At 41.4% G+C, this 22,880-nt stretch overlaps 1 protein-coding gene across 3 annotated transcripts in view; it reads right to left on the reverse strand.

The window, feature by feature from the left end:
- Window positions 1-12,238, reverse strand: part of DOP1B (DOP1 leucine zipper like protein B) — a 49,242-nt gene extending 37,004 nt beyond the window's left edge. Inside the window, exons 1-2 of one of the 3 annotated variants that reach the window (XM_039729411.1) lie at window positions 12,151-12,238; window positions 9,211-9,377 (exon numbers count right to left, since the gene is read on the reverse strand). In XM_039729411.1, the coding sequence (XP_039585345.1) occupies window positions 9,211-9,348 (138 nt within the window). In that variant the 5' untranslated portion in view covers window positions 9,349-9,377; window positions 12,151-12,238. Of the gene's footprint in view, window positions 1-9,210; window positions 9,378-11,694; window positions 11,793-12,150 lie in introns of those variants that run through there. The other 2 variants (XM_039729410.1, XM_039729412.1) reach the window with 2 other exon arrangements.
- Between the last annotated feature and the right edge of the window lie 10,642 nt (window positions 12,239-22,880).

A 22,880-nucleotide genomic window follows, 5' to 3' on the forward strand; every position in this document is an offset into this window, starting at 1 on the left:
AAAGCAGGCCAGTGGTAAATTGTGATCATTTACTTGTGGGGAGTTTTGGAAGGAATTTGAGATGGGATTTTTAAGTTGTTTTTGATGATGTGGTTTATTTTTTAATTTTTTACACAGGTAGGAAGGGGGAGTTTGGCTCACATTGTTAGAGTATGGTTTAGAAGTTTACAAGACTTTTAGTTGTAAGACTTTTTAAGGAGTTATTGACTAATAAAACACTGTTAATAAGGACATTTATGTTTTTAACTTAATTTTAAATATTTTGGTTTATGGACTTATACTACAGTGTAAGTTTACTTAGTTAATTATACCACATAAAATCATAGTTTAAATTCTTTGTCTACTTTTGCAGTTACTTTATTTTTTCTATACTTTAAAACTCTAAACTGTTGTTTACTTAGTTTAACGTGTTTTTGTTCCAAACTATAAATTTACATTTTTGCTTTTAGCACCTAAGTTTGGAAGCCTTTCCCAACGTTTCAGATTAAATCTTGTGTTTAATTCTAAGTTTTGGTTTACAGGCTCAAAATTCTGAAAGTTCTTTGTGCTTCAGATTCTAATAGCAAATATTTTCCCTCTCAGGGTTCAGACTGAACAAAGATCATCTTAATATTCCAACAGTTTGAATTGAAATATCAACCAGGCAATGGAAATATTCACTGTTTATTCCACAGAGCATCAGCCCCCCCACAGCAATAATGGCACCTCAGCTTTGGCTCCAGCATTTCCTAAGGGTTTGAAGGAAATGAGAACTGCCTTCCCCAAACACGAGGATAATGATATTTAATGATAAACTGAATATTTAGAATCATGGAATTATTTGGAAGAGAAATTAAAGATCACCCAGGGCTGGGCAGTGACAGCTTCCACCATCCCAGGGTGCTCCAAAGCCCATCCCAAATCCCCTTGGACACTTCCAGGGATCCCCAGCTTCTCTGGGCACCCTCCCAGCCAGGAATTCCTTCCCAATATCCCATCTTATGAAAAATTCCCACTTGTCCCTGAGAACTGGCACACCAAAAAGATCATACACTGAATTTGATGAAAATTTCTATAGCCAGTGTGGTGGTTTTAGTTTGAAACTGGGTGGAAATATTAATTTTGTGGAGTGGTTTTTGTTTGTTAATTTGAGATTTCTTTCATTTTAAGATTTTTTGGTTTAATGTATTAAAGAGTGTGATATGTTTTGGTGATGGTTAATTAGTCATGTACTTATTTTTTGTTGTGAGGCAGGAAGATAGGATTAGGAGAAAGGTAAAGTAGGCTTAAAACTTTAAAAGGGTATAAAGAAAATTTTATTAATAGTAACTAAAAGAAAAAAGTAGCAAGAATTAAAATAAACCTTTTAGAACACTTATTTTTCTCTTACAATCTTTCTTTTTTCACTGATAATGTAAAGAAATAAAATTTAATTTTTTCAGTTAGTTTATTACTTTTAAAATAGTCTTTTTCTCTTACAATCTTTCTTTTTTCACTGATAATGTAAAGAAATAAAATTCAAAATTTTCAGTTTATTACTTTTAAAATAGTTTTTATTTAGTTTACTTAGGGAGAGAAATTTTTCTTGTTAGTGTTATGGAGACTTCTCCACAAGAGGAAAAGAAACTATTATCTTGTGAGCATTAATTATTAATTAATTATGGGGGCACAGGATTACTTTGTTCACAACTGGAACAAAGAAAAGAGAGTTGTGGTCTCAGTACTTTTACCTTGGGTGGCCACAGCTGAGGGTTTGGGTGAGCTGTCTCACTTGGAATGTTGGCTCAGCAAATGTCACCTGCTCTGCACTCAGGGACCTGCCCGGTGACACCGAGACTGCCAGGCATGCAACATTGCAAAACTGAGCAGTGACAGACTTTTCATTGCTGGAACTTTTAATTGCTTGCCCATGGCATTGGTGTTGGGCAATGCCCTTTTCCTGACCCAGAGATGGGGCAACTGAGAGGGTTTAAAAACTTTTATTCCATTTTCAGTCTCATGAGAAGGGTGAGACAATACAGATGTTATAACTCACACCAACACATTCAGAAGCAAATTATTTCTTAATTATAAGACATTATAAGTGTTTTTTGGCCTATCAGCTTTAGCCACACCATGCTGTAGATGCCTTCAAGCCAATCATCTAAAATTACCCCTCGTGGGTCCCACTACAATGCATCCTTCACAGTTCTGTTTCTCCAAAGTATCCAGTCTTATTTGCAAGGCCATCCTTTGAAACTTGTTTCATTTCTCTCCCAACAAAGTCTGTCCTATTCCTGGGCATTTCTAAGTCAGCATTTCTTGTCTCAAGGTTTGCACACGGATGCACTGTGTGAGCCTTCTGTCAGGCTTGGAGAATTCCCTACAAATTCATCTCCCACACATGGCTGCCAAGACTTTGAGGGGATGTGTTCCCTCAACCTTTCCTCACACCCAGAATCCATCCACACAAGCATCCACCAGCTGAGGGAGCAAGTAAAGAAATTAAAAGTTGAGAATTCAAATTGGATCAATGTATTTTTGGACAATGGGGATCAACAGGATGGGTTTCACCTTTTGTGAAAGGAATTTTCTGGGTTGTAATCATTGTTTTTATTGTTTTACTCATGTTTCCCTGTTAATTGTCTGCAGAGGTCCATTGGGGAAGTCTTCACAGTAAGAAAAGCTAGGGGAGTTGTGGAATCCTTTGAACCCTTCAGGGAATCTCCCTGGAAGAATAAACCATAGAGTCTCCACCTAGGCTGAGAGAAAAGACTTCCATGGATCCTTACACCACCACGATCCACCCCAGTTCCTTTTCCCCCTATTATCCCAAATTCTTCTGGTTTCTCCTTTCCCTGTTCCCTCACTGGTTGTGCTATCCCTTTGTGCCACCCCATACTTAACCTTGTGCACACCCCATTGTTTGTCTTTTGTCCCTGATTTCCCTTGGGATTGCTGGAATAAACTTTATTTATTACACAAAAGGCCCTTCTGCCAGGGTGAGTGTGGTGTGTTGCTGCTACACCTAAAACCACAGCAGCAGCAAAAACTTCAAACCAAAACCCAACAGCGTGTGGATTTTCCTTTGCCTGAATTCCTCCCCAAGCAGCTTTTCCACAGGAGATGCTCACTGGGAATTATTTAGCAGCATCCCCCATCCAAACCCCACATGGCTACACCTGATCTCCAAGCAGCTTCAGGAATTTTAAACCCCATTCCAACATTTTGGAAGGCTGTGGTTGTCCCAAGAGCCCTCCCTGCTGCTCTGCTGGAAGGTTCAGGGATTTCAAACCCCATTCCAACATTTTTGGGCTGTGGTTGTCCCAAGAGCCCTCCCTGCTGCTCTGCTGGAAGGTTCAGGTTCTTCCCAGCTCCTCCAGAATTGCAGCTCCAGGGATTTTAGGAGTTTGAAAGGCATTCATTGGCAGAGGGATCTCCAAGTGCTCACTGCAATAAGAGTGAGGTGATGCTAGACAGATTTTTAAATGATAATTAATCTCCTCCAGCTGACAGGCAAAGTTGGATTGTTAAATATCCTGAGCTTCCACAAGAGGAAAAAGAGCAAAGAATGAGGATCCAGGAATGCTGGAATTAGAGCTTTGGCTGGCAGAGGTGAATAAACTCCAGACCCCATCCACACCTTTTTTTCCAACATTAACAACTGAGGGTGCCAGAATTTCTCTGAAATTGGGCTATAAAAATACAGAATTGTCTACAAAAGGAAAACTTGCTTTTTTTGCACCTTAAAATTAAACCACAAGCACAGAGGAATATTTGCATTTCCTCAGTTCCTGGTATAATTCCTTCTGCACTAGAAATCTGTTAAAAATAATGATAAAAACTCCATGCAAATCAAGTAAATATTTTTATTTCCATCACTAGAATTCCAGGAAAAAGCAGCATCAATTTCTAAGATTATCTTCAATTAGGAAATGCCTAATAACACAATTCTTGTTTAAACAACAGTGGTTGAGAGGAGAGGGGGAGAAGAGGAACCTGTAATTCTGTTTTCCACTGATTCATTTTCCAAGTTAAAAAAATTCCAAACACAACTCCAGCTTCTATAGAAATACCATTAATAGAGTTAATTTTAAAATAGGAGAATTAATTTTAAAGTTGGTTGTAAGCAAAGAGGGAGCTGGATTGAAATTTATTTATAATATATAAAAATCTATATAATAAAATTTTTTATCCAAGGATAAAAAGCACTTTGAAATTTATGTTAAAAATATAGAAAATTAGTTTATAATGTAATATTAAATAATTTATATTTTAAAAATTAAATATTTTAATATATTTATAATATATTAAAAGATATATAATCAATAGAAACAATTTTAGGCAAGGATAAAAAGAAGTTTGAAAGTCACTTTTAGAGCAAATAATACTGAAATTCCTGAATGAATTAGCTTGGAAGGGACATTAAAGATAATTTCATTTATTTGTTTTACAATTTATTGTATTTTTCTACATTTTTAAAATTTATTTTTATTTATAAATTTAATTTATTTATTATTTTACTTTTTATTTTATTCATTTATATATTTATATTTTCTTTATTTATTTATTTATTTATTAAAGATGAGCCTTTGCCATGGCAGGGAACCTTCCCCCGTCCCCACGCTGGCCTTGGGCACTTCCAGGGCTCCAGGGGCAGCCACAGCTGCTCTGGGAATTCTGTGCAGGGCTTCAGCATCCCAAATTTCAGGGATTTTTTAAAACCATTCCTTTCCTTATTTCCTTACAGAACCAAAATCCAATATTTTCTACTCCAACATATCTAATATTATGCAGTGTATAATATATAATACATTATTATATATTGTATGTTATATGAGATATACAATATATATATATAACATATTATATGTATATCTAATATTATATCCAATATATTGAATATATCCAATATTATATCTAATATATTCCAATATCTCTAATTTTTCAGTTCTTCATGCTGCCAGTTGTGGCACTCCTCCCCTCCTTGCCCACACCCAGAGTTGGTATGGATGGAGAACACATGCCTAGAATCTGGCTAAAATCCCTAATGCAAACTCAGCATTTGCTGTTAATTATATTTTATAAATCAAAAATTTTTATTAAAATATTCAGCATATTTTTATTCTCTTCATTGCCTGAAGTTCCCCACACCTGAACATTTTCTATAGATTTATTTGTTTATACTCTGAATACAGTGACAGGCATTTTGGATATAAAAACAATGTTAAAGCACCTGTTGCATTGACAAACCCACCTGCACTGAACCTGCAGCTATTTTTGAGTTGAAACTTAATTTTTATTAAACATCCCTCCACCCCAGCAACTTTTTAATCAAAGTATGAAATTAATTTTCACTGAAAAATGAAGCTTAACCTCTTTAAAACACTGACATCCATATTTACTGCCTGTTTCATCCACCTGCACATTAAATTCTTATCACAATATATTATTTATATTCTAATAGCAGAATGTAATAGTTATATAAAAGTTAGATATAAATATTAATTATAGAAATATTAGAATATTTATATTCTAATATTGTAATCCTTTATATTTATATATTTATATAATTGCATCTGCCCATTCATATTCTGATTAGAATATTTATATTCTAATAGTAAAATATAATATTTATATAAATACTAGCTATAAATATTATTTATATTTATATAAATAATAAATATTATAATATAATATAATCTATATTATATTATTATTCATATAAATACTATAATATTTATAATATTTCAATTCTTTATATTTCTATAATATTTATATAGTTACATATGCCCATTTATATTATTAGAATATATATTATAATAGTAGAATATAATATTTATATAAATGTTAGATTAAAATGTTGTAGAAATAATATGAATATTATAATATTTTAATTCATTTACATATTTATATATAAATATATTTATATATTTATATATTTAAATATTTATATTTGCATCTGGCCAATTATATTCTTGTTAGAAATATTCTTTTCCACTGGCTCTCATTTCCCATCATGATCTATTACACCCACATTCTTCAAAATAACCCCCCAAGGCCTTTCCCTTCTAAGTTTGGGGTGTAAAATAACTGAGCAAATTCTGCCAATTCTCCCAAGGTCACACCTGGTACCTGCAGTTTTTTAACTCCTCTGAAGAGGAGATTCATCTCTCCTCACCTCAGAAACCCAAAAATCACCCCAAAAAAAGGGGTAAAACTGCAGCAACTCCCCACAACACCCACAAGGAACACACACAACCTTAGGACAACATTCCTCTGACCTACTTTAGGCAAGAGATGAGTCACAAAACAAAAAAATAAACCCCTTTATTCCTCTGCCTGCCTCAAAGCAATTCAAGGTGAAGCTGGCTGTAATGAAACGTCAAGTCACATAAAGCTCATCTCCTTTAAATGATTAAAATAAAATAAAATAAAATAAAATAAAATAAAATAAAATAAAATAAAATAATATCTCTGCAGATCTGCAAACTGAGCATTCAGATGTTGCTTCCCTGGTTCTACAAGTCACCAGAAAATACTATTTTGAGTTGTAGAAGCAACAGAGAGACTCAAAAACAAGCTCCAGTAGAGCCACTGAGGTTGGAAGAAATTTTAAGATCATCAAGGAATAACAGAGAAGCAGCAGAGTTGTTTTTCTTCACCAAACTCCATTTTTTACCTAATTTTTAAGGGATAAGATATTTTAAGGGATCCTTCCTTCTCTCCTTTGCTACCTCTGACCCCAATTCTGTTAGAAAATATCAAAATATTCTTCTAGAATAGTTTAAATGTGCTTAGGTTTGGGTTTAGGTTTAGGTCAATCCCTGCTGGAGTCCCAGGTGTTGGGCCAAAATGCCAAGCCATGCATTATGATCTTCCTGTATCTCAACAAACCATTTTAAAAGATTTTTATATTATTATTTTATTTTATATATTATTTTTATATTTCAAGATCAGCTGTCAGACTTGATTTTCCCGTGTTTTGCAAACACGGGAAAAAAATTTTTAACCTCTTTAGGTTAAAAATTCAAATATAGCTGGTTTAGAACAATGGAATCCAAGCATGGCTGGATTTTCCCTACTTCAAAAATCCTTCCTTCTCTCCTTTGCCCCCTCTGCCCCCAGTTCTGTGAGAAAACATCGAAATATTTTTCTAGAATAGTTTAAATGTGCTTAGGTTTGGGTTTATCCCTGCTGCATCACTGATACAGAAAAGAAATCACAGCTTTGTAAGAAAATATTTTACATTTCTGAAGGACATCTTGCATCTAAAAGAAATCACAGCTTTGTAAGAAAATATTTTACATTTCTGAAGGACATCTTGCATCTTGCTTTCTCCAGACCTTGGGTTACCTGGAGGGTGAAGCCACTGAGCTTTATGAAAATAAAAAGAGTGTTTGTGTCTCAACAGTGCCTGCAGGAGAAAAAGTCTCAGAAAATATTACACCCGTGTGGTGTAATGCTGGTTTCACCCTGCTCTGGAAATGAACTTCTGAACTTCTTGATTTCTGGTGTTTTGTCCTTCCCTTTCTCAGCATTTCATGGGGGATTAATCTCAGTTATTCCTGCACACAAGTGACCCCCAGGATTTTTAATATATATGTAGATTGTAGAAATAATTTTATCCTTCCAGCACTGAGGTTTTCCTGCCAGAAGCACCTCCCCCAGCCCTGATAAAACTCAACAATAATATTTATATTTGAGACCAGGTAATGCCAGGAGCTCAGGGAATGGTTAATTGTGGGAATCCCAAATACAAAAAACTCAGAACTTTGGGCCCGGAAGCCAAAGCTTAGAATTAAACCCAGGATTTGATCTGAGACCTTGGAAAAGGCTCCCAAACTTAAGTGCTAGAAGCAAGAATGTAAATTTATAATTTAAAGCAGAGAAAGGTTAAGCTAAGTAAAATTTGAAATTTTGAATTTTAAGATATTAAAAAATAAAAGTAACTACAAAAGTAAACAGAGAAATTAGAATGCAGCAATAAGTAAAGGAAAGTTTCAAATTTTGGAGTTTAAGATATAAAAAAATAAAAGTAACTACAAAAGTAAACAGAAATTAGAATGCAGCACTGTAGGTTTGTGTGTCACAACATAATTAGCTCAGAATAATTAGCCACAGCTTACACTGTAGCATAAGACAAAATATTTAAAGATTGAGTCAAAAACATAAATATCCTTATTAACAGTGTTTTATTAGTCAATAACTCCTTTAAAAGTTTTCTAACTAAGGGTCTTGGGACCTTCTAAACCATGCTGTAACAATGTGAGCCACACTCACCCTTCCTACCTATGCAAAAATCAAAAAATAAATCACAGTATCAAAACCAACTCAAAATTCCCATCTCTAACTCGTTCAAAACTCCTTCAAAAATCCCCATAAATCCTCCAAAAATCCCCATAGTTACTGACATCTTATTTTACTTCCCCTGCCACATCCCTCCTAATTTTCAGACAACAGACAGAGATGAACACTGGGGAGGATTTGCTCCACCAGTTCTTAAGCTCCTAAAAAGATTAAATCCCTCAAACCCCCCAGCAGATGGGCTCTGGATCAGCTGAGAGCTTTTCCTTTGGTTTCTGCTCTGCTGCCTCAGATTTTGGCAATTCTGTACCTGAATGAGAGCTCAGGTAGGTGCTCAGTGTTTATCTAGGTCAAGATAAAATATCAAAGTCTTCCTCTCACTCTAATTATTTCATATTTTCCCTTTGGAAAAAAGCATTTTGAAGGCCTCTGGCTCTTGATGAGAGCCAGAATCATGATGAAAAACTGAAGGCAGAAATGTGGAACTCCTGCTCCAAAACAATATTTCTGTCTCTCTCCATGGTCATACAAAAACCACCAAATTTTCCCAAATCCAAGGGGAGGGCACAGCCAAGGAAATGTGACCTTTAAATAAAAGCTTTGGCTCAGAAAATATTCTAAAACTTGTCATTTCCTCTTTTCTAGAAAAGCTTTTTGGCTGCTCTAGAGTGAGGGTTTCTTCGATGCAAAAATTAAATTAATTAAAATTAAATAAATTAAATTAAATTAGCAGAATAAAGACAGGAAATACTTTTGCAGGAAAGCTCTTTTATATAAATGTGAGAAATTCACCAGAATTTCTCACATTTATGTAAGAAAATACTGACTTGCTCCTTCCATTGTTTTTCTTGAATGAATTTTCAATTTTTTCAAGTGCTGGAAGTGCCAGAAAAGTTCATAGCAATACAAATATCACAAATAAATGATAAAAATTCCCCTCTGTACCTTATTGAGCTTGCCAAGGGAAGAGATCAGATCTGCCCATTCACTGGATGATTCAAAGTTCCTCAAAGCTTTCTCAATTGCTGAAGAATAATTCCTGTATCTGTAATCCCCAAGTAGATCCTGCTCTTCTGGATCCATCTTGGCTGCTCATAGCAAGGTGGAGCCTCCTGGAAAACCCAGACATGCAAAGAGTTACAAAAATCACCCAAAGTTCAGTTCTGCCACACCTGAGATCATAAATATGGAGAAGCACTGGCAGCACAATAAACAGGTCAAAATTTCAACACAGAGTTAAAAATAATTCCCAAAATAATTTTGACTCCCCACTGACTTTCCCAAAAGACTTTCAGTCACTTTTTCCTATTTCTGGAAGGTGTTTTGCCATTTCACACACAATAACAAAGGGGAGGATCCCAAAGTTTCCCTCCAGGGAGTTGGGAATTGCCTTTATAACTCATCCCTGTGCTCTGCGAGGTCAGCTGGGGCATGGAATGGGGAATATTCCCTGTGCAAACACAGCTCCCAGGGGAATTCTGCCCAAGGGCTCTCAGCCCTCAGCACGAGGAGCTCTCAGAGCTCTGCAGCTCCACTTGGCAGCAGCAATGCTCAAGTGAACTCCAAGGTGTCGGGCCAAAATGCCAAGCCATGCATTATGATCTTCCTGTATTTCAACAAACCGTTTTAAAAATATTTTTATATTTCAAGATCAGCTGTCCAGACTTGATTTTCTTGTGTTTGCAAAGTCTTTAGGTTAAAAATTCAAATATAGCTGGTTTAGAACAATGGAATCCAAGCATGGTTGGATTTTCCCTACTTCAGAAATCCTTCCTTTTCTCCTTTAATACCTTTGACCCCAGTTCTGTTAGAAAACATCAAAACATTCTTCTAGAATAGTTTAAATATGCTTAGGTTTAGGTCAATCCCTGCTGCATCATTGATACAGAAAAGAAATCACAGCTCTGGAACAAAATATTTTACATTTCTGAAGGACATCTGCATTCAGTCTCCTGCTGTTTAGGACACAAAAATAAACCCAAGCCATCCTCCAGCTCCTTTAAAACATTAAATATGTTGTAATAAACAACTTTAACTCCATCAATAGATGGGATTTGGTAAGAAACTCTCAAAACCAGAAAAATGCTGGAAGAAATGAAAAACCAGAAAAGATTTTAAGTGCAGGTTTAAGGCACCTTTGCACTCCCCTGAGCAGGATTGAGGCATTGCCAATAAAATCACTCTGTGCCAGCCAAGCCAGATCCACCTCCATGGAAAAATAAAATTATCACACAATGTCATCAGGGCCAGATCGGGCTGGTTTGTTTGGCTACAAAGAGGATTTAATTCTGTTTTTATCAGGATGTTTGCAGTGCTGCTCACAGAACAGAGAGGGAAATCACAGAATAACATTTCATTTATCTGGGATCCAGCTCTGCTTGTTCCAAGGGGAAAAAAGAAAGTCAATCCTCCCATAAAAGCCAACAAAGTGGAAAAGCTGCAAGATACTGTCAGCAAAAATTAGGAGTAATCTGATACAAACACTGGGCAAGAAATGGAACTCTATTTCCCTCATCTCATCTAAGGATCTTAATCATGGGATTGTTTCCACTCCCGAGGAGCTGGGAAGTTTTTCCAGCAGCTCTCTGCCAAGTCAGGGCTGCTGCCACTTCCATGGGGAAGAGATTTGTCTGGGTCACTCAGAATCAGGCAGCTGCTTTGCTGACAGGACACATCAGCTCTCAAGGCATTTAATCTGGATTTCTGAAGTGAAAAGACAGGCAAAGGGTTGATTTCCACCCAGGAAAGCAGGGATGGAAGTGATGATTCAGTGTGGGTTGATATTCCTGCACCCCAGCTGCCAGATGTCAGCAAAGCTAGATAAAATCCAACAATCGAAATAAGATAAATAGATCATGTTTGTGCTTGGACCTAAAGGCAGGAAAATAAGTAATAACATAAAATAATGAAAAACCATACAAAAGCCACTTGCCAGTGACCTTTAGGCACATAACCCAAATCCCAGGTCACAAACTTCCTTAGCAAACCCCGATGTAAACAATCATTCATCACCTTCCACCGCTGATGCTGCCAGGCTCTTTTCAGCGCTCAGGACAAGGAGCGACGGCCATAAATTAGAACAGGAAATTCCACCTCAACCTGAGAAGAGCTTCTTCCCATGGAGGCGGCGGGAGAACCATGGAATATGCCGAGCTGGGGAAGATCCACCAGCATCACCCAGACGCCCCACAACCCCACCCTGGGCGTCCCTGGCAGCGCTGCCCAAAGGCTCCCGGAGCTCCCGGGGCCGTGCCCATTCCCGGGAATGCCGCGGGTGTCCGTGCCTGGAGCAGTCCCGAGCCCTCCTGCGGCACGGCTCCAGCTGAGCAGGGCAGGGCTGGGCGAGCCCGGCGTTCCGCCCTGAGGCAGCGCTGCCCCCTCAGCCGGGTCCCCTCCGCTCCCTCCCGTCCCTTCCCCGCCACCGCCTACCTGCGCCGGGCCGCGCACCGCCCGCGAACGGCGGCGACGTGCGGGAGCGGCTCCCGCAGTCCCTATGGAAACGCGCCCTACGGAGAGCCAGCCCTATGGAAGCCCGGCCCTACGGAGAGCCGGCCCTATGGAAATGTGCCCTATGGAAAGCCAGCCCTATGGAAGCCCGGCCCTACGGAGAGCCGGCCCTATGGAAATGTGCCCTATGGAAAGCCAGCCCTACGGAGAGCCGGCCCTATGGAAATGTGCCCTATGGAAGCCCGGCCCTATGGAAGCCCGGCCCTATGGAATGCCGCCGCCCCCGCCCGCGCCGCCAGGCCCGCAGCGGGGCCGCACCACCGAGCGCCGCGCGGGGAGCGCCGAGGCATTGCGGTGCGGGAGGGTTCCAGCTGTCTCTACAAGCCGAGCCCGCCGGCGTTGTCACCCGCTGTCGTTGTCGCGCGCTGTCGCTGTCACCTTTCTCCCGGTGTCAGCCTCTGTCGCGTCGTGCCACAGCCCGCAGCGCGTCACCTGCCTCCCCCCCCATAGGGAGATGGTACAGCCCGGCGGGCCGCCAGGGGCGCTGAGCGCCCTCTAGCGACGAGAAAGGGGACGGCAGCTCCGCCCCGGGAAACACCGGGATGCACCGGGAGAGCCCCGGGATGCACCGGGAGAACCCCGGGAAACACCGGGAGAACCCCGGGATGCACCGGGAGAGCTCCGGGATGCACCGGGAGAGCTCCGGGATGCACCGGGAGAGCCCCGGGAAACACCGGGAGAACCCCGGGATGCACCGGGAGAGCTCCGGGAAACACCGGGAGAGCTCCGGGATGCACCGGGAGAGCCCCGGGAAATACCGGGAGAACCCCGGGATGCACCGGGAGAGCTCCGGGATGCACCGGGAGAGCCCCGGGAAATACCGGGAGAACCCCGGGAAACACCGGGGATGCACGGGGATGTGAGAAACACGGCTCACAATTTAAAATTTTTATAAAAGTTTATTAAGTGATCCAGCCCTGGGTGCTTGGCTATTTGCCAAAAGTACAAGTTTAACATAAACTATGTTTTATTTTTAAAATATTTTTACATTTTAATAAATTTTAAATATTTTATATATTTATATATAATTTTATCTTTTTATATATTTTATATATATATTAAATTTACTGTTACATTACAAGGGTACATGCATATTCATACGAGTTCATACATATTCAAACATTCCTTTGAGTTTCGATGCTCTTTTGTTTGGTTTTAACTTTTGACTTGTCTTCATGCCATCTTGTGGATGAAACTAAAATATTTTATTTCTTCTTCTGGTGCCATCCTGTAGTGTTTTCACTCCCTGATAACGAGGGTCAATAAATTCTTATTTTTTCAGCACTTTGATTTCTGTTTCTGTTGCCTTGTCTTTCAGAGAAGATAGTCCCCAAATCTGGGAAGTCACCTAATTATTTTGCACCTTTTTCTGAGCTAGTGTCATGAAAACGCACTTCAACATTTCACAGTCTCTATTATGCTACGGTCTCTATCTATGCTATATTACACTACTATGTGGATTTAGGGGGGAAAAAAGCATTTTTGGGACATTTTTATGGTTTTTACGAGAGGCTGGGTGTCACATTTATACAGGGCTGGAGTTCCATGTAAGGAGCTGGGTGTTTGCTTGGAAAAGGTGATTGGACTTGAGGAATTTTAGTCCAGTGGCAGCAAACCGAGGAACAAACAAAATCAAAATACCCATGGGAAGTAAAATACAGCAGCTGGAAAAAAAAAAACAAACCTCAAGGGAAATGCATTAATTCAGTTATTCAAGGTGAGAGAAAAGAAACTGTTCAGGTTTGGATGGTACTGTTTCAGCAATGACTCCTGAGAAGTTACATTAAGTATTAAGTAAAATTCCATTAAGTACAATAAATACATTGAGTGTTACATTAATATACTGTTTTCCTTTCTTGCTACCACCTGTCTCTCCCCTTCCTTGCTAAATTTTAGGAATTTGACCTTTCCAAACTGCAATGCTACCAATTTAAATTTCAATTTCTAAATTTTAGAATTATTCTTGGAAATGCTGGTCAGAGCTTCTAAGCATGTGCCTGACTGAGCAAAGAATTTGTATTTTTGATGATTTCCTTAAGACGTAACATTTATTTCCTAAAATATGGTGCATTTCTTAGGATTTAGTTTTCCAATTACTTTCTCAGGGGTAGAGCTGGATGATCTTTGAGATCCATTCCAACCCAGATATTCTGTGATTCTGTGGTAGTGACATGCCATGGAAAGACCAGTAAATCCAACATGATTATTTAATTATTATTTCATTATTATTATTATTATTAACCCTTAAACTTCACAGTCAGCAAGGACACCAGAATCTGAGAGCCACAAAACAATTCCCACACAACAGACCCCGGAGAAAAGCAGGGGAGGCAGTTAAAAAACAAAGAGAAAGGAAATAAAGAATTGATAAATTTGGGTTGGACATTGCAAGTTGTGTGCAAAGCCCTGCCCTGGCACTGTGCCCTATCCCAGGGCACATTCCCTCTTCCAGGGGCAGCAGCTGCTGCTCCTCCTTCCCTGAGTCCCCCACCACAGCTGCAAAACATCTGTGCCCTGTCCTTCCTTCTGTTCATCCCATGGGAGGTTGATCAAAATGACCAGATAATGGTCATAAATTTTAACAAAAAAAGCCATAAGTGGCTTTTGCATTTATGGATTATCTTTTGCATTTTATTATTGATCATAAGTATTTAGATATGGTACAAATTAAACATTTTTAGCTGTTTGTTAATATAATATAATAAATATACTATAATATAAGAAATATCATGATAATATAAGAAAGATATTATTATAGAATAAATATAACATAATATAATATAATAAATATACTATAATATAATAAATATAATGATAATATAAGAAAGATACTATTATATAATAAACATAACATAACATAATATAATATAATATAATATAATATAATATAATATAATATAATATAATATAATACAATATCATTAATATCATTAATATCATTAATATAGTATAATTAATATAATGCAATCCATCATCTTAAATATGTACTGTATAGCTCATATAGTAGTGTAATAAATATGATATTTCTGTATCACTTATAGAAATAGTGGTGTGATGAATGAATTGTACTCTAGACCTTAGCAAAACATAAGATGCTAAGAGGTTTTTTGTAACTAAAGGAACAGTGCAAAGCCATCCACATATAATATAATATAATATAATTAATATAGTATAATTAATATAATGTAATCCATCATCTTAAATATGTACTGTATAGCTCATATAGTAGTGTAATAAATATGATATTTCTGTATCACTTATAGAAATAGTGGTGTGATGAATGAATTGTACTCTAGACCTTAGCAAAACAGAAGATGCTAAGAGGTTTTTTGTAACTAAAGGAACAGTGCAAAGCCATCCACTGACTGAACTCTCCAAGTGATAACAGTGACACAAGACACTGGAGACTGGGGAAGAGCTCGTTAACTCCTCTTATTAGAAATGTGTGAAACAACGAGGATGAAACCACAGGAAGGAATAAAATTTATTGACTTGATCTCATACAGATAAGTCAGGATGGGAAACTGAAACACAAAAAGCCCCTGCAACATCAAAAACTCAGGAATATTTAAATCATGTATAAGCTAATGAATATGCATGTACCCCCAGCAATGTAACTGTATAGAGAAAACATGATTTAAAGTTTTTTGGTGCTCTTTGGTCGTTCATCAAAAGCATCCCAGTGCTAGAAATATTGTCCTTTTTAATCCTATTATGAAATGTTTAACATTTCTAAGGAGCAAACTGTTTTTCACAAAGTCGTTTAGGATCAACACCCCTGTGAGGAATGGCAGTGACTCTCCAGCCATCACCTCCCACTTTGCCTCCTCACCCTGACATGGAGAAAACTGGTTTAAAAAGAACTTAATTGAAGAATTTGAAATCCACTGAAGTATCAGAGAATGGTTTGGGATGGAAAGGATCTTAAAGATCACCTAATTCCAGCTCCGTGCTATGGGCAAGGACACCTTCCAGTATCCCACCCTGCTCCAAGCCCCATCCTTCCTGGTCTTGGACACTTCCAGGGATGGGGAATTTATAATATCTCTGAACAACCTGTGCCAGGCCTCACCACCCTGACAGAAAGAATTTCTTCCCAAAATCCAACCCAAACCTGCTCTCTTTCCAATTCATGCCATTCCCCCTTGCTCTCCCTATGGAAAGTCCTTCTCCAGCTCCCCTACAGCCCCTTTAGGCTGCTCTGAGGTCACCCCAGAGGCTTCTCTTCTCTAGGCTGGGCTCTACACAAAGTTTTACAGCTCAACAAAACACTCCAGCACGAGTTTAACACCTTTGGTAAAACTTGCAAACCTAGAATTTGGGTGAAGCTAAAACAAAGCCCAGACCAACAAAGCAGATCCTGAATTAGACTTAAGCAGGAGCTCTACAGATCCTAGGGGATACTTAAAAACGAAGTTGTATTTAGCAGTGGGTATTTCCTGGCTGTGGTCAGGGTACCCAGGATTCTTCCAGGCAGGTCCTTGCACAAAAGAAGGCCAAGGTGTGGTTGCAATGTTTGGAGATGCCACACGGATGGACAGCCAGCTTTTGAAGCTCAGTGACCCAGGCAGCACTTGAGGGAAGAAGAGTTAGGCAGGATTCCCCACTGCTGGATTAAGTCTCTTAAAGCTCTGACTAAATCCAAGAGCCACGTTGTGTTTTGCTGAGATCCCAGCAACACAACTGCAAGGGCACACATAAACTGTTTTTTCTCATCAGCAGGGTTGAGTTACAGTGTAGATCCAAACCTTTCACAGCTTTTGTGCTGGTTCTTGGCTTAGTTTTTCTTCTGTCGGGTCAGGAATGAAGGCACTTGAGATTATAGTTCGTGCTCAGACTCAAATGTTTATTTTTCTTGTCTATGTTACAGTCTCACAAACTGTGAGTTCTGCACTGTTCTACTAACAAGGTCCAAAAATGGCTAACTATCTTTCTCATCAAGGTCTTTTAAGGCTAAACTGTCCAATTAAGAAATGACACCTAAATTATTTTCACTTTTAACCCAATAACTAATCACTCAAAGTCCGCAATGCAGACTTTTCTCTCCAATTCCACAATTCCACCCAAACCCATGGAGAAGAAGGTGAAGAAGAAGGACCAGCCTCCACCCTAAAACCTTTTTTATTTTATTATCTATCACACACTTCTATTCAAACTGCACACCCACAATCCCAGTTCTGTCATTCCATTTTGGAAGCCTTCTCCAGGGCCTCAGGTCAATGCCGTGTTCTCTTTGGGGGTCAGTGCCTGGCAGCACAGAAAGTCTGGAATTCTCAGCAGCCAGCGTTCCAACAGCTCTGGATACTTTCCAGGTCTGGATCCTGCTGGAGCACCTCCACTGTCAGGTTCAGCATCCAGCCTGTGACCCCTGCTGATCCGAGGAATAACGCAGGGGATTGCAGAGGTTGGGTATTCCCCCGATGGATGGCTGGAAACACCTGTTGGATTTTCCTTCTACCATCAGACCCCCCTCAAGTTTCTTTAGGACAAGAAATCCTCATTCTAGGAATCAGGGAAGTCTATTAAAGCCTGGATCAAACTGGGGATGAAGGGAAATCCGAATTTCAGCCTCCTGTACACAGAGGGGTCCCCTGAGATTTTGGGGCTGAAGCTGCCCCAGGATAGGAGCGGGAGAGGGAGGAAAAGGCAAAGGGCTTTGCAGGGCTCCTCAGGGAGCTGGAAGAGATTCCTACACATGCAATTAGTGGGATGGAGAGCAAATTAAAACCAGATTATTGTCGCTGTAGCGGAGCAGGAGCTCCCTTCTGCTCAAGATGTTGCTCGGATGTGAGACAGTGTGGCCTTCACCTCCCCAAAAGTAATTCAGGGAAGCACCTGCCCCATCAGCAGGCTTAAATATTCTTTCAGCCTCCTGTACACAGAGGGGTCCCCTGAGATTTTGGGGCTGAAGCTGCCCCAGGATAGGAGCGGGAGAGGGAGGACAAGGCAAAGGGCTTTGCAGGGCTCCTCAGGGAGCTGGAAGAGATTCCTACACATGCAATTAGTGGGATGGAGAGCAAATTAAAACTAGATTATTGTCGCTGTAGCGGAGCAGGAGCTCCCTTCTGCTCAAGATGTTGCTCAGATGTGAGACAGTGTGGCCTTCACCTCCCCAAAAGTAATTCAGGGAAGCACCTGCCCCATCAGCAGGCTTAAATATTCACATCATTTTTGAAAGGATTATTAAATTATTAAACACAATTCTATTTATCCATTATTCTTCCTTTTCTTTCCTTTTTTTTCCCCTTGGCTGCGGCATGGCTTTGAATCCATCCTGGAAATTTGGAATCATTTGCATGGTGACCATGCAAATACCAGGCACACACCCTGCTTTTGAACAAGGCTTTTCTTCTCTGATGCAGTCTGGTCGTGAAATTCTGACCTTTGCTGGATTTGTGGTTGCAACTGAACTCGTTGGGAAGAGAAAGAGGCTGGAAAAAAACCTTTTCATACACAAAGCACACCAGCAGGAGCAGCAACAACGAAAGGCAGGATAGGAACACATCCCATGGGAAGCTTTTCCAAAGGTGCTGGAGCCAAGGCATGGATGCAGTCAAAGCTTTAGGTAGGAGCAGGAAGCCAGGCAGGATGGGTACAGCCACTGCAAGAAGTCCTGCCAGGCTTCCCAGGCAGTCTTGGGAAAGCAATTTCCTTTCTTTTTGCCTCCATTCCCTCTGGCAAATGTGGGTGGGTGCTTCCTTCTTCCCAGTCCTGCCATTTATTCCTCATCCTGGAGTCACTGGGATGGCACCAGGTGGCACCTGAGGGCTCTGGCTCCTGCTGTTGTCCAAGCAAAGGAGATTGAAGAAAAGATGGAGTGGGACATGAACCCTGAAATGAACCTGGGAAAAGTCAGTACAAATTAATTTGTGCTGTAAAGTGCTCCAGTTCTTTCCATGGAATGATGGAATGGTTTAGGTTGGGAGTGACTTAAAAATCATCCAGTTCCACCCCCTCCATGGCTTTCAGATTTGGGGTGTCTGGCCTCGGTTAAGAAGTGATAAAATTGTGTTTGGTATAAGATAAGCATCCCTTTTCAGTAAGTATCTTTCTGGTAGGAAAACAGATCTTCCAAAGGCAAAATATGGAATGAGGAGATTGGCCCAAGTGGATAATGGGAAACAAAGCCTCATGAAAGGAACAAGTTGCCCATCCTGTAATCCCTCTGCAGAGACTTTCTATTTGATTTATACCCTCACTCAGAGGGTATCAAATATATCCCTCAAATAAGACGGAATCAGACAGAGAGAGGAAACTAAAAGTAGGACAGAGAGCAGGGGGGAATAAGAAATGCAAACACGGTCAAAAAAGCCAAGAACATAGAGATTATTTTAAAAGAAGTGGTACTGAAAGCAATATACTCATTTACCCCTTAACTGGGGACAACCAATTAATCTCTCTGCTTTCCAAAACCAAATAAGAATCACTGAAGGATGACAAATCCCACATGAGTATTTGGGACTGGGTGTTCACCCATTTCTCCTGTCCACAGGGACAGGCAAGTGTCCACCGCCTCCCGTGCCAAATACCCAACAGCAGAGAGTCTCTATTCCAGTGTTCCTCCCTGTGAGACGAGCAGCAGGGAAATTTGAGGACTTCTGCAGCCCTGAGAGAGGGGAAGGCAGGAATTCCCCTTTCTGTCTTTTCCACACCAAAGGACACTCCTGAAATAGGAAAAGCAATTGTTCATGGTGGAGCTGTCCCGCTGGGATCCAGCCCAAAGGAGAGGCCTGCAGGAGACCAGGTGTGGTCCCAGCTGCAGCTTGGCACTTCTGACCCAATAGCTAAATAAAGCATTGAAATAAAAGATGTCTAGAACAGTAAAGCAGATGAAGTAACAAGAGGACTGATGCTTAGAATAAAATAGAAGAAGTTATGGTCAAGCTAACAGATATTGCAACAAAGCAACTAACTGCTTCTTTATAATAAAAAGAATGCTGCACTTAACAAAATCAGGTAGCAGATACCAGTCCAAGGCGTCCCTCCAGAAAACCACAAAAAGGACAGGAAGCCAACAATCACCTGGATAGATGATGAAATTGCTGATCTCAGCTTATTGATTTTGCTGGTTCAGACTAAATAAACACATTGGAAAATGCTTTGTAGGCCTAAAAGCAGTATCTATACTTTGCCAAACTTGTAAGTGATGTGTGCCATGAGTAGAGCAGTGACTCCCTGGCCACCCAGCGCTGCTTGCTAACTTTCTTTACAGTAAAAGATATAAAAATGAAATTGGGTTTAGCGATGGAAATTTTATCTCATGCTCCATGTTGGTGTGGCTCGTGTGGGCGGAGCGGGGCTGGCGGGAGCCGCGCTCCCCTCAGAGCCCCTGAGGGCGGCAGCAATGGCGGCGCCGCTCCCTCAGCGCTCGGCCCCGGCCCCGGCGGGCGGGGAGCCCTCGGCAGCGCCCTGCGGGCAGCAGGGAGCGAGCCCCGGCCCGGCCTCTGTGCCCGTGGCGCCGCAGAGGCCAGGCCAGAGCTGCAGGAGTGGCTGCCTCAGGCAGCGGCCCCGGCCAGGGGCAGCAGCCGGGCCCCGGCCTTGTGGCAGCGCAGGAGGCTCTCGTGGTGCCGCTTCTGCAGCCCGGCCAGGTGCCCGTGCTCGGCCCCGTCCTTGCCTGCTGCCCCTGCCCCGCTCGGCTTCCCGTGCCCGCCAAAGGCGCCCAGGCCGTGCTCGGTGCCCCCGGGTGTCACTGCTGAAGGCAGGGACGAGCCCCGGTGCCCGGCACAGCCCTGAGGGACACCCCTGGTCCCCGGGCTCCCGCGGCTCCTGGAGCCGCTGCCCACGACTCCCAGGCCCATCCGTGTGGCCAATTCCTGGTGCCCTGGGCAGCGCAGCCAGCCGTGAGGCCTGGGTTGAGGAGCAGGAACCGGATTTGCACAGCCCAGGGCCGCTCCGTGCCTTGCTCATGCCCCAGAAAGGCCAAGTCCCTGTGGGACATGGGGCTTCTCTTCCCTTCACGAAGCCAGAGGCAGGGAGAGAGAGCCGGGTGCCTGTCCCACAGAGCCCCTGGCCAACCCAGCTGGGAGCCCAGTCCTGCCACGGGCAGCCGGCTCCCTTTAGGAAACGTCCCTCCCGCTTCAGGCGGGCACTGCTGGGGCTGCGGGGCCTGTTCCTCTGTCCCTGCCTGACGCCACGGCCAGAGGAGTGAAACAGAGGGGGAAAGATGAAGGAAAAGAAGAAGAAGATGAAGAGAAAGAAGATGAAGGAAACAAAGAGAAAGACGACAAAGAGGAAGAAGACAACGACTAAGACAAGGCGGAGAAGGCTTATTGAATGATAAACAGAATAATAGTAATAAGAATTTAGAAAGACTTAAAGGAAGAAGAATAATAGGAATAGGAAAAGGAATTTAGAAATTGATATTAGAAGAAGAGTAATAGGTAAAAGGGATAGGAAAATGGATAAGAATTTTAAAATACTTAGCAGAAGCAAAGAAGCATAGTAAAAAAAAGAAGAGTAGCAAGAAGAAGAAGACGAAGAATAAGAAGAATAATTTAAGATTACAATACTGAAGAGAAAATGTAATGAATTAGTAAAACTAGCAAATTTCTCTCTCTCTTCCGCACACTTTTTGGGCAGTCCAATGCGTGGTGTTGAATACAATCCCTCTGTTGCCATGCCATGCCCTCCTTGGCCCCGGAACGGAGGCAGAGCCATCTCTCCCTCATGTGATGGTGACACGTGGGCAGGGATGCCTTCCACTATCCCAGGTGGCTCCAAGCCCCATCCCTGTTCTTCCTTGGTTGAGGACAACTTTCCTGCGCAGAGGAGAGGCCTGGGGGACATCAGGTGTGCTCCCAGCTGCAGCTTGGCACTTCAAAGCTGTGCCCCGAGAGGAACATTGGAGAGGAAACCTATGATCCAGAAGCACACTTGATCTGTCTCCTGTCACTCACCACACTTGGAGCAGGTTCTGGATAAACAATGCAGGGCAAGCCTAGGAAACCAGGAGGAACTCTGATTTGACTCCTTGTGTGCTGCCATGCCGCCTGGGAAAGGAGAGGTGCTTTTGTGCCCGGCTGAAGCGTGTGAGGTGTCCAGGAGCTCCAGAGCCATTCTTAAGCTTCTGAAGCCTTGGAGCTGCAGCCAGCTGCTGGTTTTTTCCCCTGATGTTGCTCAGTTTTGCTTCAGTCTTTCCACAATACAGAAGAGCACAGGAGAGAAATGGAAAAGTTGTAAAAGACAAGAGCAACAAGTGACACAACTGTGCAAATATTTTCTAGCCCAGCTTTTGTTTTCTTGAGTCTTTTGTGAGTGGAGTTGTTGCTAACTCCCTTTTTATGATTTTTGACCCACATGGTTTTTTAATGATACCATTTTAGTATTTCTGATGCCTTTGAAGCCCAGTGTAGAACAGAGTAGTGCAATCCAAAGTGCTTTTCTATCGCAAGTAGATTAAACCCATCGTTTCTTTCTCCCAGATAGACTAAAGCTTGTGGGTTGAGTGTCACGTCTCACACAACTGGGCCCAGGGGTGACAATGTCCCAGCGCATCCCAGCTCTTCGGGCCGCTGTCCGGGTGCATTTGGAAGGGCATGGACACCATTTCAGCGCCTTATGTCTATCTTTGTGCTCTGTGGAAAATGTTGTTGTGATTTGTGTTAATTGGTGATTGTGTCTGCTGTGTCAAAAATAGACGCAAAGAAAGGTTTTGAAACTTTCTGACCCAATAGCTAAATATAGCTTCGAATTTGGAAGGGCATGGACACCATTTCAGCGCCTTATGTCTATCTTTGTGCTCTGTGGAAAATGTTGTTGTGATTTGTGTTAATTGGTGATTGTGTCTGCTGTGTCAAAAATAGACGCAAAGAAAGGTTTTGAAACTTTCTGACCCAATAGCTAAATATAGCTTCGAAATAAAAGATGTCTGGCAGAGTAAAACAGATGAAGTAACGAGAGGACTGATGCTTAGAATCAAATAGAAGAAGTTATGGTCAAGCTGAGAGATATTGCAACAATGCAACTATATGCCTATGTATAATAAAAAGCTTGATGCTCTTCAAAAAAACATGTAGCAGATAGCAGTGTAAGGCTTCCCTCCAGATGAGCACCAAAAGAACAGGAGCCCAACGAGGACCTGGAAAGATGATGAAATTGCTGATCTCAGC

Source organism: Passer montanus, unplaced genomic scaffold (genome assembly GCF_014805655.1).
Source record: "Passer montanus isolate IOZ18808 unplaced genomic scaffold, ASM1480565v1 scaffold69, whole genome shotgun sequence".
In the NCBI taxonomy this organism is placed as follows: domain Eukaryota; kingdom Metazoa; phylum Chordata; class Aves; order Passeriformes; family Passeridae; genus Passer; species Passer montanus.